Here is a 26,283-nt window from a genome sequence, read left to right on the forward strand (position 1 = left end):
CCACTACGCCACAGCACCAGCCCCCTTGTCACCTCTAAATTCCCTCTTTATACTGACCTGCCTTCATTCTGAAAGGGAAGGAGGATGCTGAGGGAATCTCAACACCGAAGTACTTGAGAAGGAGGGACATTCAGTCTGCTGCTCAGGCGAGGGCCTTTAGCAACCCAGGGCACTGGGGTCCTGTACACCCTGAGGTCCCCAACCTCAGATGGGTGTTCTCTACAACCTGAGTTCTCTTTGGGGTGTTTCAACCTTCCCAGTTTCTCCCTCCAGCTTCCACGCATTCCCCCACCACAGCTTTGTCTCAGCATCAGCAAGTACAACATAGCAAGCCCCTTAGTTAAGGCCCGCATAACCTCAGCAGGTTTCCCACGGCTTCTTCCTAACTGGACTCCTACCTCTGGTCTCTGCCTCCCAGTCCATTCCACATCTTCCTTATCACCTCCAGAGACAGTCTCCATAGAATAAAGACCATACTCCTCATTATTACCAAGTTGGTCTTTCATGATTTCACTCCCAAATACCCTCTCCAGCATCACATTTTGCTGCTCCCTGAAAGGTTTCCTTCCCCAGCCATAGCAAACTGGTTGCAGTTCCCAGAAGCCCCCATGCTTTTTCTGATCCTGTATCTTTCCACATAGCTAGAAACACTGGCACCATCTGCCTGGCTACCTCCTGCCTATCTTCCATGATTCAACTCAAGGGACCCTCTCCCTGCTAGTCCTTCCTGACACTGTTCCGCCCTCAGGGACTTAGATATACCTGTGCTTTTACAGCACTCCCAAACTAGGGCTTTTATGGTTCTTGTCACAGAGTTTTGTTACTTTACTGTCTCCTGCAAAAGATCTACAATATAAGTCCTTCGGGGAAAAGATTCTATATAATTCGTCTCTGTAAACACAGTACTTAACACAGTGTATAACACATAGTAGGCAATATACACACATACACACACGCAGCATCTACTTACTCAAAAGGCATTAAAAGGCCAAGGACAAAATGTACGGTCACATTCATGTTAACTTGTATAAACAGTACAACCTGAAGCGTCTCTATAATCACTGTAGCCCAGTAAGTTGAGTCACAGGGTGATTTCATTTGACATTGGAAGTAAAAATGGAAGATCGTATGACCTTGCTTCTCTTAGAGTTAATTCCAGTTGGGAATACTTGCTGTGCACTACACATAATGGAATCTCCCGAAGAGTTACCCCTTTAAGGAGCTATCTCACAGACTCTCTGAAATACATGTCAAGAAAAAGAGTGCAATTTTGGTATATACACATTTCTGTGCATAAATGTTTTTAATGAAATAAAACAAATGGGGATGCATGAAAATTTTGTTTCCAAATGAAATATTCATTCCTTAAGTTAGAATTTGAAAGTTGACTCAAATGTCCTTCTGGTACCTCTTGGTTTAGTTACTATGTTCAAATCACTGTCATTGGGCAAGCAGGAAACTCACAATAATTATTTCATATTTTTCTCTCTCCTTCTCTATCATCTTTAAATCCACAACATCTCAATCCAACTGATGTCAGTAAATCCAGTCTGCCCCAACTTTTCTCTAAAACTCTTAAAACTATTTGAATGAGGTGTTGAGCAGCTGTCAGTTATGGATTTGAAAATAAAAAAGAGCCTGAAAATTGTACGTTCAGTATAAAAAGATTAGGTGAAGCAATTCAGAATGTTTAAGAACTTTAAATCAAGTTAAAAGCAGTTACTATAGCCAGACCTCATGAAGCTCCACTTAAGAGTCGCATTAACCTGGCAGTCAAAACTATTTAAAATGAATAATGCTTTTTTCACATTTCACTCACTTTCAACATCACCAAAAATATAAATAAATAAATGCACGATGTGAATTGGCATATGGTAGTGCAGTCAGGTAACCGTAACCTTCAAGATTTAGCTTCCTAAGGACAAAGTTACAGCTATTAATCCACCCACTAGATGAGTATAACCCTCTAAATCCAAAAGAGATAATTCTTCAAATGAAGAAATGACAATTAAGATATTCCAGAGGCTTTCAGACAAGAAAAGCGAGATAAAAGTAGACAATGCTAACAACAGTTGAGTATGACATTCAATATAAACCTACTGAATTTTGAGTGAAGATCAATATGTCAACTCCTCTTACAACCTCATTTCACCAGTTAATGCTATTGACGCACATGAGAATTTGGTTCCTCAATTTTTTCTTAGTTCGCAGCTATGCTGCCCAAGATGGCCATGTATGGCTGTGTAAATATAAATTAATTCAAACTGAATAAAATTAAAAATTCAATTCCTCAATCATGCTAGCCACATTTCAAGCACTCAGTGGTCACATGGGACTAGTGGTTACTATATTGGATAGCTCAGATACGGAATATTTCCATAATCACAGAAAGTTCTACTGAACAATAAGAGAGAAGCACTGGCTACCAAAAGGATATAAGGCTAGCCAGCTCAGGGTCCAAAGTTCTGTTGCTGATCTGAGCTACTTTCGAATCAAACTTACCAATCTTCTCCTAAAGGTAATATGACAATATTTAAAAATGTTAGTTGAAAAGTAAAATTAAAAGGTAAGTTGGAGTGGTGTGTATTTGGCAAAGTGTTTAAGACATCACCTGGGATGCCCACAGGGTCCAGAGTCCCTAGGCATGAGTACCAGCTCCACATCCATTCCAGCTTCCTGCTAATGCACACCCTGGGAGGCAGCAGGTGACGGCTCAGGTGCTTACATCCCAGTCACCCACGAGGGAGAAACAGGCCAGGTTCTGGGCTCCTCGATTTGGCTCAGCTCAGCCCCAGATATTGTAGGCATTGGGGGAGTGAACCAATGCATAGACGATCTCTCTATGTCTGATCTCTTCCCATCCCCGTGTGTCAAACGAGCAAGAAACAAATCAAATTTTAAAAAAATAATTTTTTTACAAAACCTTTTTGAAATTCTGGCATAGTTTTTCATAATATGTAGTTTCCATGAACTTTTTGAAGACCCATTGTATGTGAAATCTCATTTATCTTTTACAAGGGAGAATTAAGGAAATGCAGGCCACATTTTAGCATGCTGCTACACTCTCTACTGAACTATAAATCATACAGCAATCTAATTAGGGAATCCTTACTAATATGTACTAAGGAACTATTCGGGTCTGGACTTGGCTGTCCCTGCCAAAACTCAAGTTGAAATCTGGTTGCCACTGGTGGTGTTGGGAGGTGGAAGTAGAGAGGGATTAATATCTTCTTCCTTGTGAGAATGGACGAGCCATCACTGGGCAGAGATGCTATAAAGCAAGCTACTCCACATATTTTGCCTCTTCTGCATGTACCTACCTGCTCTTCAACCTTGAAGTATTTGCCAGAAACTGGGCAGATGCTGGCTCCGTTCTCTTGGACCTCCAGAACTGTGAGTCAAAATCAACCTCTCTTTATAAATGACCCAGTCCCAGGTATCGTTGCAGCAAGAGAAAAGGAACTAAGACAGAGGCAATGCAGAGTCTCTGACTTCACACAGCATGCTGAAAACCAGGGTGGCAAACATTAATCTACCTAAAGAATAGGAGTTGCTGTTAAGCTGACCTAGATTCTTCCTGCCATCCTGAAAGTGCTCCCTGTGCTACAGTAGGATTTGTTTTTGTTCTCGGGCGGTGGTTGTTAAAACGGCACACTTCCAGAGAAACAGCTTCCCTCTATCCTCCCTCCACGTTTAAACCTGCCAAAGCTGTCACTCATTACATAAAATACAACAACAGTTGTGAGGTTCGTTAATTTGCTCTTTATTCAACACCACAACCTCAAGAATCTTAATTAAACAACACCTTAAGCAATATGGACAGGAGGAACAGGCTCTCCATAGTTCCCTATACCACGGTAAAGGCGCAATTTGATGTACTGTGTACTACAAAGAGAAGTGGACTCCAATCAAAGCCTGGACTCTGGTTCTGGCTTGCATAAGTGGCCACATCACTTAAGTCTAATTTCATTCGCTTCCATCACCTGCTCTCCACTCTCCATAGTTCATTCACTTCTAAGACAACAGCCCCCCCTTCAATGACTCTTCAGCACTCTAGTTAAGAGAGTTTCCTTTCACATCACCGACAGGACCCCCCTTCTACATCATTAATCTCACAGTTCTCCGACTAGTCCTTCCTGGTATTCACAAGATAAGGGTCTCTTATCTTGTCCCCAACATAACCTTCCTTAAGGTTCTATCTCTATGCACTAACCCTTTAGGATCTCTCATATAATCTTGCCCCATCTCAACACCTAACACAGTAATCTGCATACACTGGGTATTTCAATAAATGTGTATGAAATAACTGAGTGAAATCATAATGTATAATTTCAGTTATCACCTCTTTACAGATGACTTTCAATTCCACATCTCTAGCTCTACTCTCAACATCTCTCCTAAACTGCCCTCTAAATATTTTCCACCTGGATGTTCCAAAAATGGCTTAAGTTTAATATATTCAAAACCAACTTTATTTTCCTACCCTACTAAACCTACCACACAACATCTTTTATTTCTGTTCACTGTTATAGTTATTCTTCTAGTCACTCAACTTGAAAACCGGAGTTTGCCTTCATTGCTATTCTTTGTTTTCCCTCAATGCCCATTCCCCAGGCAACCACAAAATCTAGTCAATTCTTTCTCCATTCCTTCTTCACTGCTCTATTTCAAATTTTCACAGGACTTTAAGTTTTTTAAAAAATTTATTTGAAAGTCAAAGTTACAGAGAATGAGAGGGAGGGACAGAGAAAGAGGGAGCTCTTCCATATGCTGGTTCACTCCCCAGATGGTTGTATGGCCAGGGCTGGGCCAGGCTGAAGCCAGGAGCCAGGAGATTCTTCAGGGTCTCCCATGTGGTTGACAGGGGTTCAAGTACTAGGGCCATCTTCCACTGCTTTTCTCAGCCCATTAGCAGGCAGCTGGATCAGAAGTGGAGCAGCTGGAACACAAACTGCACACATATGGGATGCCGGTATTGCAGGCTTTACCTGCTATGCTACAATGCCAGCTCCCATAATCGCATTTATATATATTAAATTTATATAAGGTGAACAAACTTCATATATTTCATATATACAGGTTTAGAAGCACAGTGATACTTCCCTCCCTCCCTTCCTCCTGCCCATGCTCATACTCTCCCCCCTCCAATGAACTATTATATTCACAACCAATCTCCCCATTTCTAATTTAATCTCTCAATACATAATCATTGCCAGATTCATATTCCTAAACCACCAATCTGATGTTTCTTTACTGCTCAAAAAATCTGTAACAGTTCTCAATGACCTTCTGAATTTAACTCCAGCACTCAAAAGTCTTTTACATCCTGGCTCTCTTTTGCTAGTTCCATCTCTCACTGGCCCTTTCGGCTTTCCTATCTGTAAACCTTTATTCACATGCTTCTCCTCAATCTAGAATGTTCTCCCTTCTCAGCTCTTTCTCTATAGTAATCTTCCCCACGTTTTCAAGACTTCGTTTAAACGGCAAACCTTCAAGATACCCTGACTCTCTGCTAGCTTCCTCCTAACGTCCCCCTGATAGGAAGACAACGAAACCTCTGCTTTGTACTAGTTCTTTGCTAGTTGTCACAGCCACACCTTCCAGGACACCAAAGAGAACATGAAGAGGAGAGTCTCGGCAATAAGAATTCTTAATTATTTTTCCAAAGAGTATAACATGTTCTTCAAAAAGATTCAGATGGGATGGGGGCAGGCATTGTGGTGCAGCCAGATTAAAGCACCAGATGCCCATGTCCCTTATCAGAATGCGTGAGACTGACCCACCTCCACCTCTGCTTCCCGTCCAGCTTCCTGCTACTGTGACTGGAAGACAGTAGGTGATGCCTCAACTACTTGAGTCCCTGCCACCCACATGTGAGACCCAGACTGAGTTCCTGTCTCCAGGCTTTAGCCAGGCCGTGCTCTGGCTGTTGTGGGCATTCGGCAAGTGAACTAGGAGATGGCAGATCTCTGTCACTCTGCCTTCCGAGTTAATAAAAATGAATAAACAGACTTTTTTTTAAAAGAGCCTGATGGGGAGATCAAATTTATAAATATAGAACTTTTCTTGTTGAAATGGTAGACTGCTTTGGGAACCAGCAGCAGATAAATGTTATAAAATGAATTTCACTTTGATCAGTTATTCCATTATAAGTACATTACATATTCATCTCTTTTTTTTTAATCTATCTTTTTCTTGCTCCTTTAGTTCATGAAAAGTTCAGGTCAAAATCTTGAAGGTCTTGACCTCATTTTAAAAAACCCTAAAACCTTGAAAAATATTCTATTAAAACATAACTCTGTATGCACTCACCTTATGAAATAAGAATAAAGAGATGTAATCATAGGTAAATTAACAGGAAAATGGGAGATCATTTTTGGTTAAAAAAAAAAAAAGGAAGAAAAATTTTGCTATTACCTTAGTTTGAAACTCTAACTTTCTAGGCCCGATTCATGCTACTGTATGAGTGGAATATAATAACTGAGGAGTAACAATTCAGGAGGAAAATAAAACTGAATGGGAGAGTTATTTTAAGATGCATCAACTTGTTTCCATGCAAATGACCAGAATAATGAAATAAGCAATCCTGCAGACAGGACCTGGATGCAATTGTTTTTAAATAGTATGCTTGAAGCATTAGCTATCTAATGCTAGAAGAAACTGATTAATCTTTTCTTCTTCTTGAATATCACATACTATATATTAACACACTGACAAAATCTGTATTTCAAAGATAAAATTTTTCTTTAATATTGCTACCAAATCATTATTTACTTGACAGTAAGTCATGCTGATAAAGATATATTTGCCAAGAATTATGGTGTAAAGAAAGGGCTTAATGCCTCTAACTTAAAGGATTTCTTAAAAAGGCAAATCCCTAAAAAAAAAAAAAAAAAAAAAAGTCTACCAAGTAAGGGGACAGATACGACACACTGTAGGAAAAAAGGAAGATTTGTCATTCCTCTCCAAACCTCAACTAATTGCAGTAATCCACTCACAATGCCAAAGAAATGCAAGCTGTGTAACCTAAGAGAATACAGAGCTCTATAGCTACAAGGGAAGCATCGATAAAATACTACGATTCTCCATAATTCAAAGCATTTAAAGCACCAAACACAGTCTAGGCTGGATGCATGCCTTAGGCAGAGAAAAGAAAAGTCTAAATGGATGGATGTGACTATGAAGGGAACACTTTAGAAATAAGCCATAAAAAACAAGTTACGATAGGCCCTCCTCCCCCTCCCAATCCTGTCAGGAAGTTAGAGTTATTGAGTAGGCATCACTTATGACAGTGAGGAAAAGGACTTGCCACCCCCTACTCTCAAAAACGCCTTCCCAAGGTCACAGATATATCAGTGTTACACATGCATTTAAAAAATATTACAGCAATAAACTCTGGTTAGAGTGGTTCCACCTCTATATTCACAGGAAAGAACAAAACCCAAACTTCTCTTAAATTAAAAGATAATGTTAGAAAACACACACTCCCTCTGCCTACACATAGAATCTCTCCTATTTTCCACATAAGACCAAAAGGAAATCTTCTTTCCGTTTAAAACTAGAATCAGTTGTAGGCAATTAACTTTATAAGCTTAATTTTGTCACAGTCTTATTTCGCACCAAACTATATAGCTGCACAAATAGTGGAAACATCTCCACAAAACAGACTGCCTTACCCATCTCATTTTTTTTAAAACACAGCAACAAGCCATTTCTCATGTTTGATCCGATTACTGCGATCTATTTTTTGATCCTGTAGCCACTGACTCCACATACATCTTTATTACTGTACAAGGAAAACTGTTACCCTGAGGTCTAAATTTCCGTATGTTCACCATGCTGCTTCTGAGAATATATCTCTGTGTTAAAACGAAATTCTCATGAAAGCTAAGGTATAGAGGAGCAGACAGCCTCAGAGATAAGTGGCTTGGCTTGCTGCTTCGACTCCCAAGTGCCAATATAGTCTCAGCAATGGCTCAAAGTCCAGCTATCCCAGGATTGGGGGGTGATTAACTAAATGAAGAGATTCTCTTATCTGGGCTGGGAGTCTAAATCTTTCCACTGATTGCCCAACAACCAAGAATGAACAAACATAACTCCGGCTACAAAAGAGTTAGACTCTTCATCCATTATGACAGAACAAACAACTTCCACTAAGAATTATAGCCCCAAAGCTGATAAGAGAATCACTGAATTAAATTCACAAACAATAAGGCCAGTGCAAATTCAACACCCCACCGACTAGTATTCATAACAAATGAAAAAGGGTACGATATATGTATATTGGAAATTAAACTGTACACCAGGAAAATGAAGACTGTATAAACAAGCTTTAGGATGTATTTTTACACTGGTCTTCAAGACTGCATTAGTACCATCATATTCCCTGTTCACATTTATAATGAAAGGATTAGAAATTACTTAATGGGCAATGGACACCTAATTTCTAATCCACTCATTGCTTCAATAAATGTTTATTAAGCACGTATTACGTGTAGGGCCTTGGGCTCTATGCTATTAAGGACACAAAGATGAATAAGAACTAGTCTCTCTTCTAGAGGGCTGGAAGACATGTGTCCATGGATACATGTCCACATATAATAACATACCAAAAGTCATGAAATGGTTAGAGAAGTTGCAATGAAAGCTGAAAGGAAAACATTACATTCAGACTGGGAAATTAATTAAAACCTGTAAGACTTGTAAAAAACACTGCCTTTGTGCACACATAGGATTTAAACATGGGCCAGCGCCATGGCTAAACAGGATAACCCTCCGCCTTGCGGCGCTGGCACACCAGGTTCTAGTCCCGGTTGGGGCGCCGGATTCTATCCCGGTTGCCCCTCTTTCAGGCCAGCTCTCTGCTATGGCCCGGGAGTGCAGAGGAGGATGGCCCAAGTGCTTGGGCCCTGCACCCGCATGGGAGACCAGGAGAAGCACTTGGCTCCTGCCTTCGGATCAGCGCGATGCGCCAGCCACAGCGGCCATTGGAGGGTGAACCAAGGGCAAAAAGAAGACCTTTCTCTGTCTCTCTCTCTCTCTCACTATCCACTCTGCCAGTCAAAAAAAAAAAAAAAAAAAAAAAAAAAAAAAAAAAGGATTTAAACACATCAGCATGGAAGGCAGAAAAATGGAGCCTTTCTTTTTGTGGAAACAAGTTAGACAAATACGAAAGACACAGCAACTCAGAGAAGGATATATGATGATAGGGCAGAAGACAGGAAGTCTGGAAAAACTCTCAGGGAAATACAGACGAAGGGCACAAATTTTAGGATACGTAACTATCCTGAGCAGTGATGGAAGTTTCCTTAAAGAACTGATGTGCGCCTGAGTCAGTTCTCAAAAGATGATGTAGGAATTATACAAGAAGGGTGCTTCAGCGCGATGTGCCTCTAAGGCGCGTTTACTTTGGTAGTCCTAAAGCAGAAACACGAGGTGGGGAACTGTCAGGAGGGGAAGACAGAAGTGATGGAAATGACGGGACACATTCAAAGAGAGTAAGCTTCATCTTCATCTTCAAAGCTACAAAATCACAATCTGATGTGTGTTTACAAAATCCGTCTAGAAGCAGTATTACAAGGGATAAGGCTAGAGGTATGGACCAATTATGGAGTTCTTATATCAGTTTAGAACTGATCTATTTTCTCATCTGTAAAATGGTGCAAATAAGCAAAATTTGGTAGCTGGTAGAAGACAGGATAGACATGGGGGGATTCTGCAAGATGGCTCTGAGATCTATGGAACTCACTGGTAGATGGTGGTACTCTTCCTCCAGATAGGAAATAAAGGGTGCAGGGAGGTGCGGAGAGAAGACATGTGGCTTTAGACATCGTACATTTTTAGAAAATACAGTTAAATGTTTCAAATTACGGGTTTTGAAGATGAATCTGCTTTGGCTCCTGAGGGTTCTGAGGCTTGCTATTTGTCCCTCATGAACCAGGAACCTACTGTCTTCTCAGCTTTATCATCTGTAAAATGAATCAATGGGTAACCACTTACAGGATGAAAAGTGAGGATGAATGAGATCATGAATGAAAACATTAAATAAATTATAGTTCTCTTCCGCCATTCATATTGTTTGAGATGACTATGGAAATCCAGACTGAACAGGCAGTTTTATTTTTTAAAAGAATTATTTATGTATTTGAAAGGCAGAGTTACTGAGAGGGAGAGGGATACAGAGCAGGCAGTTTTAGAACATGCTCTAAGGCTTAGATGCAAAAAGTGTGTTCGTTGTGCAATTCAAGTTCTATTGCAATTAAAAGCAAACTGGGGCTTGAGGTATACACTTGGCACCTTATTGGATGAGGAGAAGAGTAAAACATAACCTACTAGAAGCAATGTAAAGCACGGTTATTAAACATCAGACACACCTTTTCTTCATATGAGAAGGAATTTCTTTCAGATAATTAGTCAATTAAAAGGGAAAAAATGGGCCGGCGCCGCGGCTCACTAGGCTAATCCTCCGCCTTGCGGTGCCGGCACACCGGGTTCTAGTCCCGGTCGGGGCGCCGGATTCTGTCCCGGTTGCCCCTCTTCCAGGCCAGCTCTCTGCTGTGGCCAGGGAGTGCAGTGGAGGATGTCTTTGGGCCCTGCACCCCATGGGAGACCAGGAGAAGCACCTGGCTCCTGCCATCGGATCAGCGCGGTGTGCCGGCCGCAGCGCACCAACCGTGGCGGCCATTGGAGGGTGAACCAACGGCAAAGGAAGACCTTTCTCTCTGTCTCTCTCTCTCACTGTCCACTCTGCCTGTCAAAAAAAAAAAAAAAAAAGGGAAAAAATGTATTCAGAAATCTTCCTACTACCCAAATAGAATTATTACTTAGAAGAAAGAAATGAAAGAGAATTGATAATGGAAAAACTGGTTTCTAAAGTAAGAAAAAAAAGGCAAAATAAATATGATTATCCAGGACTTGTCAAATAAAAAGAGACAGTATAGGTAGAAGTTAGCACAGGCTTACATAAAAGTGTAATGTTAATTTTTTCTATTATTTATTTCTAACTTTTAATAGGAAAGATGTACATGAAAATGAATGAAATTGGCTTTTTTTTTTTTTTTTTTGACAGGCAGAGTGGACAGTGAGAGAGAGACAGAGAGAAAGGTCTTCCTTTTTTTTTTTTTTTACCGTTGGTTCACCCTCCAATGGCCGCCGCGGTAGGCGCGCTGCGGCCAGCGCACTGTGCTGATCCGATGGCAGGAGCCAGGTGCTTCTCCTGGTCTCCCATGGGGTGCAGGGCCCAAAGACATCCTCCACTGCACTCCCTGGCCACAGCAGAGAGCTGGCCTGGAAGAGGGGCAACCGGGACAGGATCGGTGCCCCGACTGGGACTAGAACCCCGTGTGCCGGCGCGTGTGCCGGCGCCGCAAGGCGGAGGATTAGCCTAGTGAGCTGAGGCGACGGCCTTGAAATTGGCTTTTCTAACAAGGTTAGTCAATACGTAGCATAAATTATACAGCAGGAGTGATATTTCTTTATATAGTTTTGATTTTTGAAAAATGTGAATGATTTATAATAAAGAACTAGATTAAAATACAGAAAATATAAAAATTGCATGTAAACAAATATAAAAGATCCTAACTATGTTATCTAATTGATAACACAAACAAAAACAAAACCAATTTGTACATTTGTTATCATAGTACTCTGTTTACCATTAGTGGGATCTACTTTAAAAGACAAAAAGGATGGTGGAGCTGGTATTGTGGCACAGTGGGTTAAGGCAATGCTTGCAATGCCAGAATCCTATATCCAAGCTGGGCAGTTTCTACTCCTGGCTGTTCTGATTCTGATCCAACTCCCTGCTGACATGCCTGGGAGAGCAGCAGCAGATGTGCCAAATGTTTGGACCCCTGCAACTCACATGGAAGTTCCACCCTGACCCAGTCCAAGCTGTTGTGGCCATTTGGGGAGTGAACCAGCAGATCAAAGATCTCTGTCTGTCTCTCCCTCTCCGTCACTCTGCCTTTCAAAGAAAATTTTTAATATTAAAATACAGTATATTTACCAAGAAATTCACTTACTTGTATGGATCAATGAGTTTTTTTTTTTTTGTTATCTGATCACCCTCACAACCAACACTCAAATTAAGAACAAAGTATTACTAGTTCCCCAAGAATTCTCACTATTCCCTCCCCCATTTCTTCTTTTATTGTGTGAAACAATAGTATATTGTCATTTACATGGTATGATTCAATGAAGCGAAATTTGTAACTACATACCAAATTATCTGACATCACAATTTTTATCCTTTCCCTATATATTAACTACCACAAATAAGAGAAAATACGATGTTTTTCTTTTTCAGTTTGGCCTATGTCATGTAGCATAACGATCTCCAGTTGCATCCATTTTGTTGCAAATGTCAGTATTTCATTCCTTTTATGGTTGAGTAATATTCCATTGTGTATATATACCATATTTTCTTAATCCAGTCATCAGTTGAGGGAAATAAATTTTTTAAAAAAGAAAGGCAAAAAAAAAAAATCTTAAACTTTCTTTGGTTGGCTTGTTGTGTACTGTGGTCTTGGTGGGATAATTCCAAACATTTTAGATTAATTATAAGACAGTGATGTGGCTGGAAACCAGAGTTTTCAGCACGGAAGGAGGAAGACGCTAAAAATGATTGGGAGATGGAGAGAAAGAACGTTAGGCTTGGATTTGAAGGCATCAGTATGAACTCATAATTCAAATGAGTAACTATAAATGTGCATGGGTGTGTGTGTGTATTTGTGTGTGTCCTGGTTCTGCCCACTGAAAAAAGTCTAAAAACAATGACACCTCCATAGCAATGAGTCTTTTGCCTCACTAGGGGGAATTAGGACTCCGTGGTGAAATACGTGACTTGAGATCTGACATAGGGAAGAGACAAGGTAAACTTAGATATCCTCTGTGACATAAAATAAGAACGTGGTTAAAAACAATGAGAATATATCAAATATATCAAAGGAATCAATCTGAAGAGCCACACCAGCTAAAGTCGACATAATAAAATACATCATATTGAATTTTTATTTTTTAAACTCATAAGACCATTTGATTTAAAAAAAAAGGGGGGGGGGAGAGAAGGTTGAAGGCAAATTCTTATTTATGCAGGAATGCACCCAATGTAGAGAAATTTCAGAATGAGAAAAATTACAATTTTGTATCTTTTATGTACGACTAGTTTTTTTAAAAAGATTTATTTACTTATTTATTTGAAAGACAGAGTTGCAGAGACGCAGAGGCAGAGAGAAAGATCGAGAGAGAGGTTTTCCATCTGCTGGTTCATTCCCCAAATGGCCACAACAGCAGGAGCTAAGCCAATCCGAAGCCAGGAGCCAGGAGCCTCCTCAGGGTCTCTCATGCAGGTGCAGGGGCCCAAGCACTTCCCAGGCCATAGCAGAGAGCTAGATTGTAAGTGGAGCAGCCAGGAATTTGAACCAGCACCCACATGGGATGCCGGTACCACAGGAGGAGGCTTAGTGCCCGCCTCTGTACTACTAATTTAGTATTTGATTCAGACAAAACTTAGCGATCCTGCTAAAACTATTAAGTAGAATTAGAGAACAAGATCTCAGTTTCAAGATATCCCACAGATTATTCACTGATTACAAAGGAACAAAAATGAAGAAATCTGGGGCCAGCACTCAAGCTGCCACCTGCAGTGCCAACAACCCATGTGGGCACCGGTTCAAGTACCTGCTGTTCCACTTCCAATCCAGCTCCCTGCTAATGCACCTGAGAAAGCAGTGGAATATGGTCCAAGTCCTTGTACTCCTGTACCCACGTAGGAGACCCAGAGGAAGCTCCTGGCTCCTGACTTCAGATGGGCCCGGCTCTGGCCTTTGCAGTCATTTAGGGAGTGAACTGGGGCAACCATTTCCCTCTCCCTGTGATGCCACAAGAAGGTGGCAACATTAGTTACGCAGTGTTCTTGCCAAAGATGTTTCATCTGAACTGAACTATGGGAAAAAGGATCAATCTGTAGAACATTCTACAAAGCAGCAGGTCTGAACTCATCAAAATGTCAATGCTAGGAAAGGTACCTCATCAGGAACTCCTTAATGAAAAACAAAAATAATAATAATAATAATAATAATAATAAAAGGTAGAAAGCAAGGTACAATTCTGTATTAAATGGCAGGAAAACCAAAGCCGACGTGTGATCTCTGATGGATTCTGGATCGGGGGGACAGAGAAACACATAAAGAAACATTAAAATGGCACAACAGGGAAAACTTGAATGTGGATTAGATATTAGGTATTATTGAATTAATGTAAAAATTTAAAGTAATAACATTACTGAGGTTGTGGAAAATGTCCATATTCCTCAAAGCTATATGCCAAAGTAGTTAAGGACAAAGCATCACGCTGCGCACAACTTGCTTTACCACAGTTCAGGGAAAAAAGCCATTGAGTATGTGTGGTTACATGATTTAGAGAGAAAGAATTATAAAACAAATGGGCACATGTTAGCAACTGATGAATCTGGGTAAGGTAAATAAATGCAAGTGTTCACTGTCCTTGTACTCTTCCTTCAACTGCCCCATGATTTTGAAATTTTTCAAAAAAAAAAGTTGCAATAATTGATTCTAATTTTCTGGTAGAGATGTACCTAACACAGTGCCTAATATCAAAGTAGATACTCAACTTTTAAATCCTTTTTAAGTACTCATTTTTCTATCACATGTCTTATCAGTTAACCATAGAAACATGATTTCATGACTAAGCACAGTTTATTAAATAACTAGAGAAGGCTGGGTAAAATAATAAAGTCCTGCCTGTGTTAAAAGGCCCAACAGTTAGAGATTATCACCATTGTCAGTTTCTCCAAGGTTACCAGATAATTTCACTCACTTTCAAAAACCACTAAACTCTAGGTGGGATTCTACTCTCACTCTGCTCTTCAGCTTCCCCTTGCAGACACCCGAGTTCATTCTGAATCAATCCTTTATGAAAAAAATCAGTACTCCTTAACATGTGAGAGATTTACAAATTAAATTAAATTATTACAAGCAGTAACCTGAGACATAACCCCCAACATCAAGTACCAGCTATTTCAATAAAATTGATGGACAAGCTGGGAAGACTTCCTCCTTAAACATGCTCATGTCTGACTTTATTATATTTTAGACATTCTATGAGGTAGGTTGTTTTGCTGTTCTTTGATATTAATTTTTCATTATTTATTTGTATGTATTTGAAAATCAGAGAAACAGACTGATCTTCTATCCACTGTTCTACTTCCCAAATACTGGAAAAAGTGAACGTTGGGCCAGACCAATTCCAGGAACATGGAACTCATCCGGGCCTCCTACATGGGTGGCAGGGACCCAGCTACTTGAGATATCATCTGCTGCCTCCCAGGGTCCACGTTAGCAGGAGGCTGGAATTGGAAACAGAGTCAGCACTCAAACTCAGGCAGTCAGCAAAAGATGTGGGCAACTCAACTGTCGTCTTAACCACTGTGCCAAATGCCTGCCCCTTCTTGCTGTTCTTAACTAACTAGCTTTCACTGTTCTGTAACATAAACGGGGCATTCCACTTGCTGATCTCACCCACGGACGGAGAGATTTGCTTCATGAACAGAAAAGGAACAGCAACTCACATTTATGAGATTATTAACAAAAAAAAGGAAGAAACAGAGGCCTCTTCACAGGGAAGTGTACTCACAAGATATGCACAAGGAAAAGTGAAATTCAGCGTCATTTAAGCTAATCTCTACTTGAACCTTTTAAGAGATAAAACCATTTGAGCAGTAATTTAGCACTAAATTAACTTGTTTTTTTTCCTCCCTATCTTTGAAGTTTTCATTGTTTAAATAAAGGTTGCTGCAAGAGAAATGAAGCAACGTTCCTTTTCTATTCCGAAGAGAAAAATCAAGCTGATGGCTTGTAATGTCTGTGTGGCTGGGCTTATCACAGGCATATTCAGCAAAGAGCCAAATACATCCCACATTTTGACATATGACCTATTCCTCAAGATTGTCCCAAAATATTCTAAGATAATCCAATTTTTTATATATCACTGTGTTATCATGCTGCATAACCTTTTTTCTACTACCAAGAATTGAACTCTGAAAGGGTGAGGATGCTAGACTAGGGGCAAAAAGGGAAGACTACAGCAGATATTACTACCAGATAAAGGCTTTGAAAAGATCCGTAAGATTGTAAGCTTAGCAGTTAGACTGAGAAAAAAAGACTTCATTTTTTTTTTGTTTCTTAAGACAATAATAATTCATCTTCTATATTATCTACAAAAATGCAAGCAAAATCACAGAGCTGCTACAACGCCGGGAGTGGCTATGTCAGGTAGGCAGCACTACTCCCAAAGTCAAGCACGTTTAAAACATTAGCTAATAAAGGTTTGGATTTTAGAGCACTTCTCAATCATTTCTCCAAGCAGGTTCTTCTCAGGAACAACACATACCAGACACGAGCACTGACTACTCCTCGAGGTGGCATCTCTTGGCTCCTCTTCACAGGGGCCAATCTCATCCATGCCAAGTTCCTTTCTCTCTGACTTCAACCCTACGTCTTCCTATTTCTAAAGGGCTTCACTTTTTGTCTGAAAGTCTGACTTTGCCAGCTTGAGATTTGTTAAGTCAATTACACCATTTTCATGCTGTAGTAAATCCTCATATTCCAATGCAGGCTACCAAAAAGGCTCTATGCATTTCCAACATCCTAAAATTTAAAGTTTCCATTAAAATCATGACCATAATGCCAACACAAATTCAGCTTGGCATACAGAAAAATGCTCATGGATATATCTGTAAAGCAAAAAAAGAAAAACACCTGTGTTGAGGTCTATTTTAGGTAAGTAGGTGTTAGTTAAAATGAAAGATGCAAAAGGAAGGTGCTTATTCTGAAGGTAGGCAAAGAGAACCGGCCGTCCTGCACCTATAAACCAAGACAGTCAAGGGAAAAGCAGTGAAGAGAGTAGTTTTGTGCAATGGCAACCAATGGCAACCAGCAGAAGGCTGATCAGCAGAACCACTTTCTTCCTCCGTCTCACTGCAGAATCATCAGTCTTCCAGTCCCATCAGGATTGGGCTGAAAAGTAATAAGAAACGAGGGCAATTAGAGAGGGAATGAGAGAGTAACTGAGGGAGGAACAAAAAGTAAAAATCTGAGATGAGGTTTCTGAAAGAGACGGGTCCCGCTCCCATCCTGAGAAGAAGTAGCGCTGCAGCAGGCAGACTTGAGTTCCTTCTCACAGCAGAGGCTGCGGTGGGGGAGGTGGCTAGGAAGCTCCCACTAGTCACCCCTCGGCTTGGAGAGGATGCTGAAGCTTCCGGAGAAGGTAAGGCACAAAGAATCGGCTCCATTTTATTCCAGGCAGAGAGTGGAAGCGGAAGAGGGGGAGAAATAAAAAGACTCCAAATTGAGAGGTCTTGGAGACCAGGAGGACCACGGGGACATTCACACTCACAATAACGTAGGTGAAAGCTATGGCAGGAAGATGAAAGGTTCTGCTTTTGATGGGTGAGCTTTTGGGTGAATCCCAGCCAAGTGGAGATAAGCTACATACAGACAATGAGAGATCATGGTTCATGAACCCTTTGTTTTCAAGCAAATTTTCTCCCTCACCACCCTCTTCCAGGGACCACAAAACTTAATTCCTACTTGACATTGCAGTCCAGTGCTGGCCAGCTGAGGAGGAATGAGAGCACCTACCTTCCCAAGGAAGGCTGCCAAGAGCAAGGTACTTATTCTAGGCATTTTAAAAAGTCCATGTCACTGGAATATCAACTTCAAACACTGAGTAGCATTTAAATATATATCACAGCGCTTTCATTTCAAGCCTATTTAACATTTCTGAAATATCTAGATCAAAATGTTGGGTCAAATGACTATATTCCAGTAAAACATCTACTAAAGGAAAAAAATCTTCCCGTCCCACATCTCCCTTAAGATAATCACCTCATTCAAGACACCTGTCAGTCAGAACACGTTTTCTTAGCGCTCGCTTTCCTCAATCTTAACGCCAAGCTTCTTTTGAGTCACAATGCAGGCCACACGTCATTCTGGATGTGTGTGTATAGAATTGCCTACATCTCCCTTTTTTCTCACTCTAGTTCTAGGCCAACTGCACCAAAGCTTTTGAGAACCAGAGCTGGACGATCTTCAAAGAGAAACTGCCCGTGAACCACCACAGCAGCTGCGAGCTAGAGCCTGCAATTTAAACCTCTGAAAAAGAAACTGTGGCTTCTGCAATTTGAACAAGGAGGTGCCACTTGTAATTACAAACATTCCAGTGGGTTCCTTCCTCCACTGATGGTTTCCAAACAAAGGCTTTTTATTTGATTTTGGTGATGCTCCCCAAAACGCATTCCTTTGTGCAAAATGCATGGAGGCGGGCTCAGGAGGGACGCAGGAGGCGGGTTTCACCTGGCCAAGGCCACTCGGACCCCTCAGATTAAGCTCATGTGTGATTACCTGTTTGGATGGAAACCAACAAATCAAATGCTTCAGATTTATAGTCCATATGACATAAACTATTTGAAAGAGCCTCTTGGGGGGGGGGGGGAACCACCCTCACATTTCACGAACCTTGGAACATGGAGCCAACCTATTTTCAGAAAAACCAAAGAAACCCAGAAATTAACAGTGAAGCATTCCAACATCACTAGCTGAAAATAAAAATTCATTTTAAATCAGTGAGGCAAAGATTGAGAAGCAAAGGGAGTAACCGAGTAACCTCTTCTCTCCCAATAAATGCTCATCCCCAATACAAAAATTAGACCCAAATACTTACAACTTGTTGTATGGGTTTCCCATGCCAAAGACGGCATTTCGAGCTCACTTCAGTTACCGAATATGGGCTGAAATTTAGCACTTAGCCAGTTAGAAATGGGAAAAGACATTTTTCCTTTTAAGCAATAAATTCACAAAATGCAAAGGCATTTATACTATAGAGGCTTTAAGGATATATAAACGAATAGAGTAGCTCACAGCCATCAAACTAAAATAAGTTCTCAGATAGAGGGTATTCATTATGGGAAAAACTGGAACTCACCAGTCTGGCCAAGGGTGCCTGCCACAGTAAGGGATTATCTACAATTACTGCATATTTACACAACAATAAAATGCATCTTATCCGATCCAAACAAAACTCTGCTCAAAATAAACGAGTCACAGGCAAAGTTTCCTGTGTGCAGGCAGCTGTCACTCTCTGGCTTCTCTGGTTTCTGCCTTTGCTTTACCCACCAGAACGACCTTTTATTTCATCTTCCTAAGTAAAGCAAGGGTAGGGCAAAAAAAAATCTGTATATCCAGTGGAGACATACAGAAAAGTGGAACTAAGAAAGAACTTTATTTTGGTGTGAAAAAATTCCAAATGGATGTTTAGGTTTTTCACAATACATATTTTCCATGAACTTTTTGAAGAGCCTTCGTATGCATGGATTTCAAATATTTTTGGCACCAAAATAAACCTATCTTTTAATTCCATTTTCCACAAACTTTGTGAATTACACTCATGTGTATGATCCGATAATGAGACTATAATTATGATGGGGAAAAAAAGAGTTGTATCTTAGAGAGTCATTCAAAATTAATCATGGAAGAAATTATAGAGTGTCCAGAATTTATTTAAAATAAAGCTCAGAAGAGGAGGAAGCATAGAGAAACAGACTGACCAGGGGTAGATAATTAGTGAAATTGGGTGATTTGGAGACAGTGTTAAATGTGGCAGTCTTTCCACTTTTGTATATATTTCAGAATTGTAAAATGATAAAAAAAAAAAAAGACCAATGTAAAAAGTCATCTTGCAAAAGTAAAATTCTTTTTTCTTTAAAAAAGAAATGAGGTTATTCTCAGCTTCATTAATGAAAATGGACAAGCACCTGCTAAGCCAATCGAGCCATGTCCTTGTTCTTGACTTAAGAACTCTTCCTTTTCCCTTAGTTCCATGGAACCAGTTCTATTGTAAATATTAGCAGAAATAAAAATCTCAAAAATCAAGTCCCGAGCTTCCTGAAGCCCAGTTTCGGGGTATCTGACTTATTGCAGCAACACAAATCTGGAGTTCCTCCCTAGGAAGATGCTTTGGATGACATTCGTGTTGTGGCTGCCAAGTCAAGTCCAGAGGTTTCAGAATAATTTGTCAACACCAAGACAATGTTACTGAGAACCGGTCCTTTCTTCCCAGAGATCACGCCTTTGATCCCTGGGTTTATTACCTACAGCAACGATTAATCTTGCTGCTTTCAGAATATAAAATATTTTAGACAAGATAGTGTCTACCCGCGATCCCTATCTGGGATTGGGCACTGCTGCCAGGAGGTGGAACAGAAGGAATACTGGCTGGACATCCAGAGACCTTTCCCCATCCGGGATCTGCAGCCAGCTTAGCCTCAGGTCAGCTGGGAGCAAGGCCCCTTTCCTCTGGGCTCCAGCTTCTTCATTTCTGAATATTGAGATTTTACAAGATGATTTCTAGTATCTTTCCCCTTTCAGAAATTCCATGATTATAAGACTCTCTAATACTTCAAAAGGCAGTATTTTTAAAAAGAGCTTTTGTGCTAAAAGGTTACATGTTCTATTAAATACTTTTTAATGTGAATACGCGGTTCCCAGCAATGTGTATACATATGCATATATAAGTATGTATACACATATATTTCTGTCAATACACACACACACATACACAGATACCATTATGCACTTATATGGAACTAATTGCTTCCAACTCAAAGCAGCAAATTTTCAATTCTGCAACAGATGTCGCTGTGTGATTTCTCCTTTCTGTGCTGGATTTTCAGTTAAAAAATGCCCAGTGTAATGGTCAGTACTGTTCTTCCCAAGAAAGATATACAGCACTTGAATCCTCTGGATTTATTTCCCACAAATTTTTCTCAAATGCTAGTAAATTTCCATTCAAATCATAGCATGGATTAGACTGGCCCGATTTAAGTGATTTTCTGCATAAAAGCGGGCCTTTTGTTAAAAACATACACACGCAAACATTTTTAAAATGTAAATTCTAAGTGGCCAATTATTAGGCATTAAAATGTCACATGCAGAAACCAAAGAGAATGAGACAGTTTATATTCACAGCAGTATTATCAATTTTTAAAGCCTAAAAAATCATTTAGCAATACAGGCCAAGGAAAAATCAAAATTCACTCAGCTATGACATTAAAACATACCAGGTGCAGAAAAAGCCACTAAAAACTCCAAAAGCAGCCTTAATGACAAAGAAAATTTTGGATGCTAAAATAAATAGGAAGTCTAACGTTATCAACATAAGACATCTTACCAATCTGACATTCACTATCAACCACTTCTTGACACATATCATAGAAAAGTGACATCTCTCTCAACCAGTATCTCCTCCAACGACCAGCAATCTCAACAGGTAGCCACCACTCTCTTCTGAAGAAATGGGGAGCAGGGAGAAAGGATTTCAGAGTCTCCCTTTAAGACTCAGGAACCCATTACCTTCTGGGATTTGAGAGGGAGTAGAGAAAGTTGAGCAGGCAGTGATTCGGGACGAACTCCGATAAGAACACGAAGTCAGGAAGTGAGAGAGGAAGTGAAAGTGTCCTGCCTGTTGGCGTCTTCCTCATCCCACTCCCCTTTACCAGGAGGGCCATTGGGGAAAACTGGATAAAGCATGTACAACATCCATATGAATAAAGCTCTTTGTTCCACAGAACTGCCTGCTCTTTTATTTGCCCCCTTTTTCGTATTTGTTCATTTCAAAAGATTACTCAATGGGTCTCTTGTTCCTCCAAAATGTCCCGGGCAAATAATGCAAGCTTGTCTCGTCACACAAGTCACTAAATGAAGCCTTGTGCGTCTCCAGTGACACACTGTAAATATAAAGTGGCATTAATGAGGGATATTTTATCAACGCTATCACAGACAAGTGCAAGTCCCTCCTGCGGCTATTCAATTTGATGCAGGGAAAGGCAACAATAGCAGGGCGGCACTTTTGTAAAGTCCCTATCCCCGGTCTACAAGCCCTAACAGGCTAAGGCAAGCGAGGCTCGGCCCTGGGCTTCCCTTCCCCGTCATAGACCCCCTCCCCATCAGCCCTCTTCTCTAATCCTGAAAAAAAGGTAAGAGGGGGGTCGTCTGCCCCTGGGTCGTTCGCAGTGGAAAACACCATCATGCATGCACCTTAAACCTAACAGGCGTACAGGCGCGATTAACACTGTGCAGCCAGCTTAGGCAATCCCATTTTGGCTGCATTTCATCAACATCCATTTCATCGCAACACCACAGGAAGGATGGGAGGAGGCTTTTGGGGGTGGGAGTCAGGGTAGCGGGGATGGGGGAATGGATGACTTTAGTTACAGGAGAAAACAGCCAGGAATCACTGCACATCAGCCCTACGTGGATTTCCCAGCAAGGATATAAATGAAAACAAGCTGAATGAAGCAAGAAGGCTGCACCAACAGGTTTCTCCAACCCTGGGAGTGGGCGCTGGAAAGCCTTCTGAAACGCTTAAAGAGGATGACTAAGAAAAGTCCCCCATGCCCACCCAAAATTCACCTCCGCAGAATGGGACCTAAGGCTGGCCCAAGACCCCCCACCACCACCACCACCAACCTCAACCCACAAAAAACATACATTCAGAGGGGGGAAAAATGTAAAGAAGGTCTTTTCACCCCCTCACTACAAATCAAACCCAATTACTTCCTAATTTGAACACAATCTGATAACCGGCGTACAAACAGGGATGTACACAAGAGCAAGAAGCTGCTTCCATGGTAACTGGCAACAGAATTTCCATGTAGCTTTGCCATGCACGGTTGAGTTCCAGACCGCTCCTTTCTAAATCAGCATCCATCCCTGGCCAGGAAGGCAACTTCTTGCCGCGATATAGTTACAGATACCGTGCTGGTGCTACTACCTGGTGCCTTCCAGGAGCCGGCTCGCGGACGAGGCACAAGCCATGCCTGCTACACTGCGAAGCGGCGCTGCACGGCTCCCATTTTTAGTCGAAAGGCAGTCTCCCCCCGACCAGGGCTTCCCACTCGTCACCCGCCTCCACACACACAGACACACACACACAGGCACACAAACACACACACTTTTTTTTTGCAGCCAGTACAAGTCCATTGTTGCCTCTATTATGCGCCAGTTACCGAGCCTTTACTCACGCTCACGTTTAACTGACACTGGCGCTTTTTTTTTTTTTTTTTTTTTTTTTTTTACAATGCAGCAGCACGAGGGATCTCTTTGAGGAACATTTTATTGAACCCATCCAGTCTCAGCCATCACCCGAAATGAAGTTGTAACCATACCGGCATGGGCTGTGCCCAGTCATCTCCTAACTCATGAATTAAGAACCCCACCGAGGGAAAATACATAAACAATATTCGGACACAGACACTGGCACGATAGGAAAAAAAAAATTCTCAACGCTGGAACTGAAGCTGCTGCAAGCCTCCCACCCCCACAGAGTCCCAGTAGGTTCCCCCAAACCCAGCTCTGCTACCAGCCTGTTTCGGGGAGAAGCACCCCACCCCCCACCCCACCAAGGAAAGCTAGCACCCCCAGACATCCTCATTTTCTACAGCGTGCCTCCTGCGGTGTTTACATAACTGTGTGTCCTCTAGCGTGTAAACAAAAGGCACCGCTCAAGCGGAGAGACGCCCCCGGAGCCGCACGGCCGGGCCAGCGCGCCGCCCGCCGGGGCCGGGGGCTCCGCTGCTGGGGGCTGAGCTCTCGGCGGCCGTCCTCCGCCACTTGTTGCTCCCGGGTCCTGCAGCTCCAGAGCTGCAAGGAGGGGGCTCTGCAGGCGCACAGCCCCCTGCTGCATCCCCTCCCGCACCGCCGCCCGCCCCCCGCGGCCCGGTGCCCCGCGGCCGGCGCCCGCTCCGAGCGACCGCAGCCGGCGGCCAGGGGCGCTGGGGGCCCCGGCGCGGCGCGGCGCGGCGAGGTGGCGGGAAGGCAGGCAGGGTGCAGCAGCGCGGCCGGCCTCTCGGTAGGGGCAGAGCTCCGGCTGCCTTTTGTTAGCAAATGCAAACACTGCCCTCTTCTTTCCCGACAGCGCCAACGCGCCCGGCACACGGGCAGCCACACATGGAGCTCCTGCCCAGTGCTCGGCCGCCTCAGCGAAGGCGCCCCCGGGCCAGTGCCCCAAGGCGGCCGTCCGCACGCGGGGGCGCCCGGAGGCCCGCAGAGGCCGCGAACAAGCCCCGCGGCCGCCCGAGAGCGCCGGCGGCCGGGAGCCCCGGCGTTCCCGCTCGCCCGGAGGACGCCGCGGGGCGCGCGGGCTGCGGGCTCCCGGCGCCTTCCCGCAGAGGCGGCGACGGCGCTCGCCTTCCCCCGCCCCGCGGGGCCGGGCCCCGGGAACTTTCCCCGCCTGGAGCCGGGCCAGGGAGACCCGCAGCCCAGCCGCGGGGGGCGGAGGGGCGGCGAGCGGCGTGCAGTCCGGGGACAGGGGGGGCACAGGCAGCGCGCGGGCGCGCAGGGGGACGAGAGCCAAGTCTGGGGATGTCCTGGGGCCCGGGGAGCGATCACGCCGGAGGCGGGCGGGTCGTCAGCCCTGGCCGGGGAGGCTTTTCGGGCACGGAGAACCGGGGGGCTCGCCCGAGAGGTGGGGGCCGGGGGGCAGCCCTGGGAGACGCGGGGACCTGCAAGTTACGGGGACGGCCGCGAGTTGAGGAGGGTCCGGAAGGCTGGCCGGTGCTTTCGACCCAGCCCCTTCCCCCCCAGACGCTGCAGCCCCCCGGCCCCCAGCCTCACTCCACTCCGCGCCCCGCGCCCAGCCGGGGAGACGAGGTGTGGGTGGGTGCAGCCGTCCCTGAGGATTCTCCTTCAAACCCCGCAGGGCAGGGCAGAGGGGAACCACCGGCCCCCTCAGCCCCTTCCAGCTCAGCCGCGAGTTTTCCTCGCCACACTCCCTGCGCTTCGGATTTAGGAAGTGGGGGAAGGTTGTCATGGAAACGTTTCCCCCCTCCACGGCTGCGGCTCCTGGGGTGCCTCGGGAGGTTTAGGGGCCGATCGGCCGGGGCCCACACCTACCTGTGGGGATCAGTGCCGCGGCGGAGAGGAGCAACAGCAGAAGCCGGAGCCGGAGCCCGGGAGGCGCCGCCGCCGCCGCCACTGCCGCTGCCGCCGCACACTGGGATCCGCTCGGCAGCACAGCACTCGCCATGTCGGGCACCTGCCTCAGACTGGCGGCGGTGGCTGCCTCCCGAGCCCGAGCGGACAGCTAATGAGATGCTAATGACATGCGCTGGAGGCGGAGTCCGGGCAGACCAATCACAGCGCCGTGAGCCCAACCCGGCTCTCGGAGGACTCGCCCCCTCCCGTACCCCGCCCCCTGGCGCCGGCGTTCGGCGGCGCGCCCGCGCCACCTAGGGGCGGGGCCGGGGGCGGGGCGTATGCAAATATGTTTATGTTAAAATTCGTCTTCGCTTTCCCCAGGATCAAGGAAAAAGTGTTCTCCAGGGCGGCCAGCGTGCGGGGCCTCGGGCTGCAAGGGGGCGGGCCCGGGCTTCCCGTACACCTTTATTAGGGATGTTGATAGCAATCGCTGCATCAGACCGACGCCTGCAAACTCTCCCTAGCAGGCTCCTCCGCCAGGCTCGCCGAGCGCACTGGCCCGCACACCAGCTGTTGCCAATTTCCGACACTCACCTTGCATCCGAGGAGTAGATTTGGGGGAGACGGGGGCCGTGCGGGAGCGCAGGGTGCCAATGCAGGTCCCCGGATTGACAAAACAATCTGGGAGAAGTGCATGCGTGCTTTGCACGTCCGGCGGCGCGGGAGAGCCCGCTCGACAGCCTAGCGGCGGACTTGGGCATAGTTAGCGAGCCAGGAGCCGTGGAGTCGGGTTCTGGGATTTTCGAGCCGGTGTCTCTGCGGTAGCGTCTCCGGAAAGGTGGATGGATGCAGGAGGCTGCACGCAGGCTCCCCAGCTTGGAGAGGGGGTCTCCTCCCTGGTGTCGATGTGCGTGTGTGTGGGTTTCAGGTGCCTACGACATTATGCCACGGTACATGTTTCAGATGACGCACGCACAACAGAAAACCTAGTCGGTCAAGGCTTCAGGCTGGAGGGCAGGGCTGCGGGACGGCGAGGGCCGAGAAGGTGGGGTCGGCCTTGCTGCTGCTTCGGGGCTCCGCGCGCTCAGCTCCCCGAGGGCTGGGGACCAACAGGTGCCGTGAGCAGCCCCTTCCCCGCGCGGGAGAGGCTGGCGGCTGAAGCGACTTGCTTCCCCGGGCTCGAGCTCGCTGCTCGAAATTACCTTGGCTTTCTTTCCAGCCAGGCAGCCGGCTCTCTTGTTTGCTTTTTAATTACTTATTTCCTTCTCTCTAGAAGACTGTATGCGCTCTG

At 44.2% G+C, this 26,283-nt stretch overlaps 1 protein-coding gene across 5 annotated transcripts in view; it reads right to left on the reverse strand.

Annotated features, from left to right (window-relative positions):
• Positions 1–25,123, reverse strand: part of CADM1 (cell adhesion molecule 1) — a 346,994-nt gene extending 321,871 nt beyond the window's left edge. For all 5 annotated transcript variants that reach the window (XM_062197057.1, XM_062197056.1, XM_062197059.1 and 2 more), the window contains exon 1: positions 24,969–25,123. In XM_062197057.1, coding sequence (XP_062053041.1) covers positions 24,969–25,101 — 133 coding nt within the window. In that variant the 5' untranslated portion in view covers positions 25,102–25,123. The remainder of the gene's footprint in view (positions 1–24,968) is intronic.
• Positions 25,124–26,283: the final 1,160 nt, after the last annotated feature.

The sequence above is a fragment of the Lepus europaeus genome, chromosome 7, assembly GCF_033115175.1.
Source record: "Lepus europaeus isolate LE1 chromosome 7, mLepTim1.pri, whole genome shotgun sequence".
Taxonomy (NCBI): Eukaryota; Metazoa; Chordata; class Mammalia; order Lagomorpha; family Leporidae; genus Lepus; species Lepus europaeus.